The 13,205-nt window shown below is 40.0% G+C and overlaps 1 protein-coding gene across 1 annotated transcript in view; it reads right to left on the reverse strand.

The window, feature by feature from the left end:
- Positions 1-4,332: 4,332 nt before the first annotated feature.
- The window catches only part of LOC138784214 (mycolipanoate synthase-like), a 29,735-nt gene continuing 20,862 nt past the window's right edge, over positions 4,333-13,205 (reverse strand). Inside the window, exons 5-7 of the mRNA XM_069959720.1 lie at positions 12,871-13,074; positions 12,557-12,738; positions 4,333-9,937 (exon numbers count right to left, since the gene is read on the reverse strand). Of these exons, the coding sequence (XP_069815821.1) occupies positions 4,505-9,937; positions 12,557-12,738; positions 12,871-13,074 (5,819 nt within the window). The 3' untranslated portion in view covers positions 4,333-4,504. The remainder of the gene's footprint in view (positions 9,938-12,556; positions 12,739-12,870; positions 13,075-13,205) is intronic.

Raw genomic sequence — 13,205 nt, forward strand, 5'->3', positions numbered from 1 at the left:
ATTAATGCGATAGTTTGTAAGATCGCTTAAGCCCATCTTTTACATAGGGTGAATCTTTGAAAGACTGTTTACACGAAACTATCTGCGAATTTTTAGCGAACGATGAACGACGATTGGAGAACGTGTTGAAAGATAAAAATGAACGATTTTTCGCTCATCGCTTGATCGTTTGCTGTGTTTACACGATCCGATTATCGCTCAAATGCAATCGTTATTGCAAAAATTCGAGCCATAATCGTTCCGTGTAAACGCAGCATAACTTATTCCTATTATTGACCAGAGAGGGAGCCTGATCCACTTCACTAGGTACCGCATTATACTGAGGGATAATTTCTCAAAGTGCCCTTAGTTCTTCTGGGATCCGAAACGTTGTGGCTTATGGTCCAACTTGTAGAGACAACTCGGCACTACAGCTCCTGTGCAAGTAGTAGCAGTGTAGACAATTTCAGTACACGTCTGTGCGGTGCTGAATGATAATAAGATAATCCATGAACATATCAGAGAAGGAAAAGATCAGGCACTCACCCGTTGACGTGTCAGATTTCTTCTTTATTAATTATAGAAAAGTCATAAAAACGCAGGGAGAGGGAGCATGGCAAGCGGGTCTGAGACCCGCTTGCCATGCTCCCTCTCCCTGCGTTTTTATGACTTTTCTATAATTAATAAAGAAGAAATCTGACACGTCAACGGGTGAGTGCCTGATCTTTTCCTTCTCTGATATGTTGTGGCTTATGGCCTGACCCACGTAATGGCCCTATTCCACGGGCCGTCTAGAGGAGCAAATGAGCGCGCTCAGCGCTCGTTTGCTCCTCGTTCCTCGCTCGCTGCCGCCGCTATTCCACGCGGGAGGGGCGGCGGGGGTCTGCCCGAGTGATCGCTGATCGTCCGGGCAGCCCATAGGATACAGCAGCGTCTGCTGCCGACGCTCCTATTCAACGGAGCGACTGCAGCAGATCGTTGCTGTATCAGTCGCTTGTTTTTCAACATGTTGAAAAACAAGCGACTGCAATGATCAGCCGACATGAACGATGTCGGCTGATCCTTGCACTCTATTCCACGGGACGATAATCGTCTGTAGCGGCCGATATCTGCCGAATACGGCCGATATTCGTTCCGTGGAATAGGGCCTTAACTCTAAAGTATTGGATAGTGGTTCACTGCCAGCGTACAAAGGGACCACCATATACATCAATCTCCATTGTAACAACAGTGACCCATCTCTGGCAGTCGACCATATTGACAGATAATAAGCATAAGGAAACTGTTCAAGTTATATATTTCTTATGTGAGTAAAAGTCACTGTTACACCTCACTGCCTCCAATCCCTGTTGTCTGATTTTCTCTGCACCTCATCACCATCAAGGGCTTCTCCATTATCACCTCAGGCAGCATTAATATAGAAGCCCCCGGGGGAACTACAAGTACCATCATCACCAACCACCTAGGTGCAGTCCTCTCTATACCTCTGTGGCAGTATTTACCTCATGAAGAGGGAGAGAGTTATTACCACTCGGCCTGTGACAGGAAATGACTTCATTTGTTCATTATAACCTCTATCCTCCCTGAGATCCCCTCACTCCAGACTGCTACACTTACCTAACCTATTCTATTATATATTCTCTTTTCTGACTTTGGACATTATAATATAACCATGCAGAATACACAGTTGTGGTTACGGAAAAGGTGATACTAAATATGTATACAATTGGCGCATGACTGCATTGGAAAACCATCAGCACCCAGCGTCATGTTGCTGGGCTGCATATGGGGTAGCAGAGACTCATAGATCATAGACATAGTTACATGAAGCGGTCATGGTTTGACCTTGGCGTGGAACAGGTTAAACTAGTAATGGGTAAAACACAGGAGACCCATGATGGCCATCCTAAAGCCCTTAAGTGACCACTGTATGGACATGTATGGACAGTCAATAAGGAGTTAAAAGTAAAACATTTTTTTGTACAATGAAAATTCAATAAATTATTGTGACATGTTAGGAAAACTCCCCAGCAGACTATAATTCACATCATGGCCACTAGGTGACCACATATAGACATGTTTAATAAAAGAAAACTAAGACAAAGTATCATGAAGGGTTTTTTAAAAGCTGGTCATCTTGCACATCTCAGAATTATTTTCTTGTGCTTTTTCTCTGTAATTTCTATGCTATTGTGTATGAGTTGGTAACACCTGGTATTACATTATATTTTTGAATTTGCACACTAATATATGCTGATGGTCATCTTACACCAGTCATCTTAGGATTTCTCAAGTCAAGTGGAAAGGTAAGGAATGAAACATTGGTACATGTATAAAGCAGGAGGGTTAAATAGGTTCTCCAAGTTATTTGATCAATTTGAATGATTCTTATTTGAGACCTATAGGGTGTGTTTACACGTACACATCCGCAGTGGATTTCACACTGCAAGTTCCGCTGCGGTAAAATGATTCCCTATGGCCCTTCTACGTGGTACAGTTATCCCCTATGGCCTCTGCAACATGCAGCGGATTGAAAATGTAGCCCCACTGCCCTATTAACTAATCATCTGCTGGGCGTTTGAAGAAGCTTATACATTACCTGCCCATGATCAGGTTTTATTCTCCGACCCCCGGGTCGCTGACGGCGCTCAGACAATCAGTGCGTCGCGGCGGGCCAGCACACTGATTGACTCAGCGCTGTCTGTGACCTGGGAGTCGGAGAATCAAACCAGATCATGGACAGGTAGTGTATAAGCTTCTTCAAACACCCAGCAGATGATTAGTTAAAGTGACTCTGTACCCACAATCTGTCTCCCTCAAACTACTTGTATCTTCGGATAGCTGCTTTTAATCCAAGATCTGTCCTGGGGTCCGTTCGGCAGGGGATGCAGTTATTGTCCTAAAAACAACTTTTAATCCGGCAGCGCTGTGTCTAACGGCCGGAGCTTACATTTGTATATGCATTAGGCTGGCACCACCTCCCTGTCCTTCCGCCTCATCATTAGGAATGCTCCAGGAACATTTACTGCTGTTTGAGCTTTGCACAGGTATATTAATGATCCAGCCCATGTTCATTATACACACAGGTGGGGAATAGGAAGCAATCTGCCTGGAGCATTCCTAATCATGAGGAGGGTGGGGAGGAAGGACAGAGAGGGTGTGCCAGCCTAATGCATATACAAATGTAAACCCCGGCCGTTAGAAACAGCGCTGCAGGATTAAAAGTTGTTTTTATGACAATACCTGCATCACCTGCCATACGGACCCCAGGACAGATCTTGGAATAAAAGCAGCTATTTGAAGGTGCAAGTGGTTTGGGGATCAGATTGTGGGTACAAAGTCGCTTTAATAGGGTAGTGGGGCTACATTTTGATGCAGAGGCCATAGGGGATAACTACCACGTAGAAGTTTCAGTGTGAAATCTGATGTGGAACGTGTGAACCCACCCTTAGGCTATGTTCGCACACAGTGTTTTTGGTCAGTATTTTGCAACCAAAACCAGAAGTGGATTAAAAACACAGAAAGGCTATGTTCACACATTATTGAAATTTAGTGGATGACTGTCATTTAATAGCAAATAATTTCTGTTATTTTAATATAATGGTCGTTATTCGCTGTTAAATGGCGGCCATCCACTCAATTTCAACACTGTGAAAACATAGCCTTTCTGTGTTTTCAATCCACTTCTGGTTTTGGTTACAAAATACTGTGTGTGAACATAGCCTTAACATGTACAGTTTTGAGTACATGAGTGGTTGATTTACTTTTACTCTTTTTTTCTTCTTTTTTTTTTAAGAGGAGGCAATACCAATTCTGAATTATTCTGGTTTAAAATTAAAATAATTTTTATTTGTTATACCTTACAAATAATGAATATTAACAGGTTGTTTTGTCAGTTATACACTGTATATAGTCAGGTAATATGCACACAAATAAATTATGATATATATTTATAGATAGATAGATAGATTTTTATAAATTATAAATAAAATATATGCACATCTGTCAATAAAAAGGTTAATCAGTGAAGAAAATGCTTGCTTATAAAAATGTATGGAAATATACAATGAATTAAAAAAAAAAAGCTAAAAAAAGAAAAGCATGAACAATTATTTTGCATACAACAAAACATGGATGAAGTTCCTATGAGGTCAAACCTGCAAACCAAAGAAAAGATGACAAAACCATTGGAGCCACTGTGTATTTATGTGTTTTCTTTAACTCTTTAAGGACCGAGACTATTTTCGTTTTTGCACTTTTGTTTTTTTCCATAGCACTTAAGTTTTTTTTTTTTTTTTTTTTTACACCAATGGCAATGACAGACTTAATTTTTTTTATAAAAGGTGTTGTAAAACTGAAAAAAAACTGGGATGTGAAATTGAAAAAAAAAAAGAAAGACAGAAAGTCACCAAATCATGTTGTTGTTAAAAGCTTGCCATCTCACACCATACATGTCAGGATAAGTTGAGTTTGGACATAAGTTAATAAAGGGCACATCTGTAAAGCATTTTAATTGTTTTTCATATCACAGCTTAGTGTACTCTCCATCATCACAAGTAGTTTCCTCAAGGATTGACACCAACATTGAGATAGTTGTGTTGGGATCCAGAAGTTTGACCAGCGGTATGCTCACATTCTTCTCTTTAAAGATATGACCTTGTAATGTTACAGCCAGCATCGAGTCAACACCAAGAGAATTAAGAGGAGAAGTCGGAGTGATATCACTTGCACTGATACCTGTGAGCTCAGCTAGTACTAACAATACGTAATCATCCAAACTTTCTATATTACAGCTGGCGTACTGATTTCCACTTGGTGTTTGTTCCCAGCTTTTCATTTCGTCCACAATGATGTTATAGAACCGATTCTTCAATGTTGGTATTTTCGATAATAGATTACCGGACATGGTTTTAAAGTCAAATTTGCCAATTACTTGTTGGGTATTATCTATCAAAAGACATTTCTTTAGATTCTGATGAATTTCCTTGAGACTCAAAAGAAGGATTCCATTCTGTTTTAAGATCCTCCAAACAAGTGGGTTATTGAGTAATACCCCAATCTTCAGAGCACCCCAACTGATTGATTGTCCACAAAGACCCATGTTCCTTCGGTATTGACAGAACATGTCTAGAAAAGAGTTGGCGGCAGCATAATTCGCTTGTCCTGTATTTCCAACAAATGAAGCAATGGATGAATAGCACACAAAGTAATCTAGTTTAATGTCTGATGTGGCACGGTGAAGATTAACAGCTCCATCTACTTTAGGACTTAGGACTTTCTCAAAAAGTGACAGGTTTAAGTTCTGCAGAATAGCATCATGAAAAACGACAGCGCTGTGAAAGACGCCTCTTATTGGAATTTTTGGGAGTATTTTTTTTATTGAATCTATTGCCTTCATGACTTCAGTATAATTGGACACGTTACATTGCAGGGTGACTATCTTAGTATTTTCCTTTTCATTTTGAGCCTCAGCGATTTGCTGTTTCATTTCAGGAGTGGGATCTCTTCTGGACAAAATCACAACGTTGCCCCCACCATTCCTTATAATGAATTTCACTGTTTCAAACCCAAGACCAGTCAGACCCCCTGTGACTATGTAAACACCACAGTGCTTAAAAAGTCTTGGATCAGGCGATGACCGAGAAATCTTTGAAATTATACTGTTATCTAGCTCTATAAGAGGTAAAGCCTGGGCTACTGCGTAGCTGCACAATGTATTGTTACCGATCGATTTACTGTATGATGGTTGAACCATGAGCTTTGGAATAATGATGTCAGATGACATAGAGTATAACCATTTATGTAAGTCTTTTGCAAACTGCTGTAGATACGCCTTCTGAAACACAACAGAGAGATCAAGCAGATGAACATGAACGTCTTCCCTGGCATTCAGACTGATATTTTTAACAATTTTCTGATCCGATAGAACAATGACATTTCTAAGAAGAGGTAACTCAGTGAGAGCTTCACTAGATGGACCTTCATCTGCAAGAAGAACAACCATAGCAGCGCACTGTTTGTCAGGTATCAAACTCCCATTGGACATAACAGATGTCCAGCCTGCTTGTTCTGCTGTCTTGCACAAAACGTTGCATAAAATGGATTTTGCATCTGATGTTACTATTGTCAGTTTTTGTTTATTTTTTGGCCGTGGTAGTTGTCGACATAATATTTCCCAGGCTAAAACAAAGAATGAGACACATGGACAATTTCTTAATACTAGAGCTTTCTTGACTAAGTAGCAAACATTCTCAGAAAGCTTCACTTTAGAGGCGGCAACTGTTGGGTAACAAACTGCAACCCGATCCCCAACTTGAATTTTCTTGACATCTTTCCCAACTGCGGTAACAACACCAGCAAAATCCAGGGCAATGAGTTCATGCTTTTCACTTGGTGCCCAGTATGAAGCATTTCCGTATTTCCAACTTGAATACGTCACAGGAAAATAATCTTCTGTGTGGGAGCAAATTCTGTCAATGTTGATCTCTACATCTTTGCTGTTTAAGTCGGAAAACTGGTAAGTTATTTGTTCAGCAGATATTTCAGTTACTTTGTAGGGCTCTGAAGTGTAAAGGGTAAAATAATCAGATTTCTGTAAAGTTTCTGTTTGCTTTATTCTTTTTTCTGTGTCGGTGGGAATTATTTCACTGGTGTAAATGGAACCGTCATTGATCCAAATCTCAGCATAGTCTCTTGGGTCATGGTGAAGAAGAACTTGAGCCAATGCCGCCACATCTTGGGAGCTTGATGAAGAAATATCAATGAGCTGAAATGTAATTTCAGGTACTTCCATGACACAAGTTCTAGTCATTCCCACCAATGAGAATCCAGGGTTAATGTGATCCACTGTACTTTCAACTGTTCTGAACGTTACTGCCCTGATAGAAGGCTTAGAGGGATTTTCCTTGACTGCCAAAATCAGCTGTCTAAAGATTTCACAACACTTTGCAAGATATTGTGTGAGATCTGAGTTGTCTTTAGTCAGTCTGTGGATTCCCCACATGAACACAACATCATTGTATTCACTATGAAGCAGCTTATGTATGTGAATATCTGAATCCCAGCTGTTGAAGGGAACGTAGCTCAATCCATTCTTTATGAATTTTGATAACTTTTCACCTATCCCGAGACTGTCAGAGTAAATTAATATATTCCGCTCTTGTTCTAGAGTTTGTTGGGATTGTGAAGACTTTTTCCATTCAACGTGGAAAAATTTTTTGTCTTCTTTGTTCAATGTTTGTTTTAAAAATGTCATCCTTAAACTTTTTATTTCGGCTAAAACTAAACCATCGTTATCTGTAAAACATCCGCATAATTCAGAAAATGCATCTGTGCTTCGTATTATTTTCATATAGATGATCATTTGTTCTTGTAGAGGCTGTAGAATCGATAGACCTCCTATTGATGATGGAAAGATAGCAGAGTGAGTACCAGTGTGAAGACACACTGCCATTTGGAGAAAACTGTCTAAGATGATGGGATGAATATGGTACTCATACATTGTTTCTCGGACTTCTTCACTTACTTGCACTCTGGCAATTCCTTCTTTAAGATCTTTTCCATAATGAACATCGCCCAGCTGTTTGTAAGCCTTCCCATATTCAAATCCGATCACAGCGAGCTGATCATAAATACTTTGTGTCTTGATAACAGAAGTAGATCTTTGGAATATATTTCCAGTTGAGATCCTTTTGCTTGCTTTAGTTGCTCTGTAATTTGTTTCTATTTTTCCAGTTGCAAAAACATGTGATGTTAGAACCTCAAAATGAGTGACTTGGTCTTCGTGACTCAACTTCACATTCAGGTCTACAGAGTTTTGGTGGAGAACACAAGGGTTCAAGAACGATGCACTAATTTCTAGAGAATGTAAAGGAATTTTTGGTTTGAAGCTGGTAAATGCAGCTGCCAATCCAAGTTCTACATAGAATGCACCTGGAATAAGAGCAGATCCTGAACTTTTGTGTTCATAGACATAAGGTGTTGTTTCTTTGGATACTTTACATCTAAACTCACCAAAATCTTCACTCAAGCTACAAATTAATGGATGGTTGGGACTCGATGTTGCTTGGTCCTTGTATCTGATTTTTTCAAATTGTGTATCTTGCTTAAGGTGATCGAATTGATATCTAGGAATAGTAGAAGGAGCAGATTTATACGCTTCAAATATACTACCCCAGTCAGGATTGTATCCCTGTGTAAAAAGTGATAACAACATAGAAAAGATGGCTTCATGCTCTTTTTTAGGCTGGATAACAGGTAATGCTGTTGTTTTGGATCCTAAATTTTCCATTATGTTCCTTTGTAGAGCTCTCCGCGGTCCTATCTCAATAAACACAGTGTTTTCTTGATCTCTTACAGAAGCTTTGATGGCTTTTTCGAAGGAAACAGGTTCCCGAATATTTCTAGCCCAGTAATAACCAGTAGTGAAATCTCCTTTGGATGCTAACTGACCACTCACTGTGGAAATAAGGTCAACTTCCATATTTTGTTCTTGTAAATCCCTAAGTGTCTCTATAACCTCGTCCAGTATAGCATCCATCATAGGGCTGTGGTATGCAGCAGGAACATCGAGTATATGGAGAAATATATTAGTTGAACTGTAATCTTTGGACAGTTTCTCATTTAGTTGGTCTATTGTCTCGCCATCTCCAGATACTGTACATGAGGTAGGACTGTTATAGGCAGCGATGCAAACTTTCCCCTTGTATGATGCGATTATATCTGAAACTTTGGTAACTGTGATATTTCCAACTACCAACATTTTCCCTCCAGTAACTTTACATTGCAGAGCACTCCTGTAATATATGACTTTTACTGCATCTTCTAGTGATAAAAGTCCAGAGCAATGAGCAGCAGCAACTTCTCCAACCGAATGTCCCAAAATGCAGTCTGGCTTCACCCCCCAGTATCTCACTAAAGCGACTAATGCCACCTGAATTGTGAAGAGCAGCAACTGTGCTACATCCGGCCTAGAAAAATCGTCAAACTCTTCCTCCAATAACTGTATGACAGAGAGTGAGGTGTAGACTCGAATCATCATATCTATCTCTACACACTTCTGTCTGAACACTGGCTCAAGTTCTAGTAACATCTTACACATCCCTTTATAAATGACCCCATTCCCACAGAACACAAATACAATTCGCGGACTGGATTTAGCCAGGAAAATGTCTTTTTTCACAGTTTGAAGCTGTTGATGTAATTGAGTTAAGGAAGAGGCCAGAAATCCTGTTCTGTATCTGTAATTTAGGTGACTTCTTCTACAAGCGGCTGTGTAGACCAGGTTCTCCAGAGTTATTGGCGTTGTCTCGCTTAACACTTGCTGTGAGTCTTTAATAGAAAGGTGGACGGATTCTTTGGAGGCTGCAGACAATATAAAAAGTTCAAACGGTCTTTTTGAATGATATTGAGGATATTCTTGTTTGTGTTGTTTGATAACTACGTGAGCATTGGTTCCTCCAAACCCAAAATTATTAATTCCTGCCATTCTTCCAAATTGATTATCCTCATGCCATTTTTCAGGGCTGGTTGGAATTTCTAGATTGGATTCCTCTAAGACTTTGATACCATTTTCTTTAGAATAATGTAGAGATGGAGGAATAACTTCATGATGCATCATGAGAAGAACTTTAATCAGCCCAGCAACCCCAGAAGCAGATTCAGTGTGACCAATGTTTCCTTTAACTGACCCAATTTTCAGAGGTTTAATTCCATTAGGACGCATTTTCCCAATGGTATTTTTTAAACTGGTAGCTTCTATTGGGTCACCAACTGGTGTTCCAGTACCATGGACTTCAATGTACTGCACTGACTGTGGATGTATGGATTTATAGATGTGCTTCAATAATTTCTCCTGTTGGTATTGCGATGGTCTGGTGATTGGTGACACTGACCGTCCATCTTGGTTAATTGCACTTTTACATATTATTCCCCAGATTTTGTTGTAATCATCGATAGCCTATAAAATATAAAAAAAAAATGAAATGTATACATGGATATAAACATATAAACAAGATATAATCAATATAGTAATACATGCTATCTTTAGTAACGTAGCATGTTTTAATAAGCCATGCACCAAACTGTGCCAGTGCAATAGCCAGTCAAGAAATTGAATGGAGAGAAATACGTGTCAAGCAATTGTGCTTCTACTGTCAGTTATTGCTCTGGGAAATAGTTCGGTCAACAGTTTTCTCCCCCGCCCTCTCCATACACATGAACTGTTGGCACAGCTGAACGTTCCTGTGTTCTCTATGGTGAGGAGAGGGGTAAGCCTCAGCCAGACTGCTCTGGTGGTGGCTTATCTCTGAGAAAAAAGGGGTCGAGCAGTTATCTTCCATCACGTCTGACCCGCATGATGTGTCGGTAGAGATTTGGGAAAACTCTATACACTTTATACTGCGTACGGCCTATGCAAGTATAATGTCTATGGGGATTTTAAGGGAATGCAGATCTTCACTTTTTAAACAGGAATATGGATTGTCTGGGTTTCTATGTATCTCCACATTGCATAATGGACACAGAAATAATGCTCCTTCTGAAGTCAGGGGGTGGGGGGAGGCTGCAAAACAGCACTTTAAGCACAGAAGGAAACTCTTTAGCCTAATAAAACCTATTACAGGATTTATTAAAGTTGCTTGAACTTCTGATACAAATTGATTTCTGAAAATTTTTGATTGCAGTTACATTTGAGTGACAGTTACATAGTAATATAGTAACATACATAGTAACATAACATAACAAAACTGTGTCTGGCAGCAGCAGGCCCGTAAGTCTAACATCTATAGTTGGTAAAGTATTTGAGGGGTTTGTAAGAGATGCTATACTGGAGTATCTTTATGAAAATAATCTTATGACGCAGCACCAGCATGGATTTATGAGGGATCGGTCCTGTCAGACTATTCTGATCGGCTTCTATGAAGAGGTAAGTTATAGATTGGACCTGGGGGAGGCTGTGGATGTTGTGTATCTGGACTTTTCAAAGGCATTTGATACTGAGCCGCATGAAAGGTTGGTCTACAAAATGAGGATGCTGGGACTCGGGGAAAACGTATGCAAATGGGTAAGTAACTGGTTGTGTGATAGAAAACAGAGGGTGGTCATTGATGGAACATATTCAGATTGGGTTTTAGTTACTAGTGGGCTACCACAGGGGTCAGTGTTGGGTCCACTTCTTTTTAATATTTTTATTTATGATCTTGTTGAGGGGCTACAGAGCAGAATCTCCATTTTTTGCAGATGATACTAAACTGGGTAAAGTAATCAGTACAGAGGAGGATAATATCATATTACAGAGGGATTTGGAGAAGCTAGAGGCTTGGGCGGTGAAATGGCAAATGAAGTTTAATGTGGATAAATGTAAGGTTATGCACTTGGGCCATAGAAATAATAAGTACAGTTATGTGCTAAATAATAAAACACTGGGTAAAACTACTTCCGAAAGGACCTGGGGGTATTGGTGGACAGTAAACTCAACTTTAGTGATCAGTGCCAGGCAGCAGCTGCCAAGGCTAATAAAATAATGGGATGCATCAAAAGAGGTATAGATGCTAAAGATGAGAACATAGTTTTGCCTCTTTATAAATCACTGGTCAGACCACACATGGTATATACTGTGTACAGTTTTGGGCACCGGTATATAAGAAGGACCGCTGAATCGGAGCGGGTGCAGAGGAGGACGACCTAGGTCATTAAGTGAATGGGTGGGTTACAGTACCAGGACAGGTTATCACGCTTGGGGTTATTTACGCTAGAAAAAAGACGTCTTAGGGGCGATCTGATCACAATGTACAAATATATGAATGGACAGTACAGAGATCTTTGTAGTGGTCTTTTTACTCCTAGGTCTGTAACAATGACAAGGGGGCATCCTCTACGTCTAGAGGAAAGAAGATTTTATCATCAGCATCGACACGGGTTCTTTACTGTACGAGCGGTAAGACTGTGGAACTCTCTGCCACATGATGTTGTCATGGCCGATTCATTAAATAAGTTCAAGGGAGGCCTGGATGCTTTTCTTGAACAATATAATATTACAAGTTATAGGCATTAAATTTCCGGTGATACGTTGATCCAGGGATTATTCTGGTTGCCATTGGAGTCGGGGGGGGGGGAGTTTTCTCCCTGTGGTGGGGTGGTTGTCATCTGCCTTGTGGGGTTTTTTGCCTTCCCTGTATCAACACAGTAAGGTTTCCCTAGGTTGAACCTGATGGACTTGTGTCTTCTTTCAACCTTGTTTACTATGTTACTAAATGTTTTAGAATGTTGGAGCTTGTGGAGGGCCGGACTCTGGGTAACTTTTCTGGTGCTGGTTTTGATGCGTGTATGTGTGCGCGTGTGCGTGTCATGCTGCAAAATCGCAGAAATGCTTGAAACATCTGCTTAACCCATAGAAAGCAACGTGACATTAAAAATCTTTTTTTTTTTTGCGGTGAAAGAACGGAGTCCAGAGAAAACAATATTCAAGTGCACCAGCTATCAGCATGCGGAGATTTAAAGGGAGACATTTGGAACAAAATCTTAGCTCTCCTGTAATTAATTACAAAATATAACTTTCAATTGAATCATTAAATCTTACTTTTCTTAAAGGTTTTAAGAGAACGACACCGACTCCTTCTCCTCTTCCATAACCATCTGCTTTGTTAGAAAATGGTTTACTTATCCCTTCTGGAGAAATCATCTTTGCTTGACTAAGCGCAACGTAGACACGAGGTTCAATGATACAACTGACTCCTCCACAGATCGCCATCCCACAGTCACCTGGTTAAGAAAGATTTCAGTCTTAAAGGGGTCAATTCTAAATCTATACTTTATTTACCAAGCATGTGCATATGCAATGTAAGACATTATTCTGTATGCAAATGTAGAATATATACATATATACATGCATACCTTGTCTAATGGACTGGCAGGCATAATGTAAAGCCACCAAAGAAGAGGAACAAGCAGTGTCTATTGACATAGACGGGCCGGTCAGATTGAAGCAGTATGATATCCTATTGGCAGCTATGCACATTGACGTCCCAGTTCCAGTTAAATGAGTAATGTAATCAGGACAGTTATTGTAGATGCTCTCCACATCTCTGTTCATGAGACCTGCAAACATAATATATACTTCAATAGTCAGTGATAGGACTGTACATATACATACAGAGATCTATATATCACCTGCCCAAAAGATGTGCTCAAGTAAACCCAAAACTTTGTCTTTGTGTGTCCCCTCAGAA

This window comes from Dendropsophus ebraccatus, chromosome 2, assembly GCF_027789765.1.
Source record: "Dendropsophus ebraccatus isolate aDenEbr1 chromosome 2, aDenEbr1.pat, whole genome shotgun sequence".
NCBI lineage: Eukaryota > Metazoa > Chordata > Amphibia > Anura > Hylidae > Dendropsophus > Dendropsophus ebraccatus.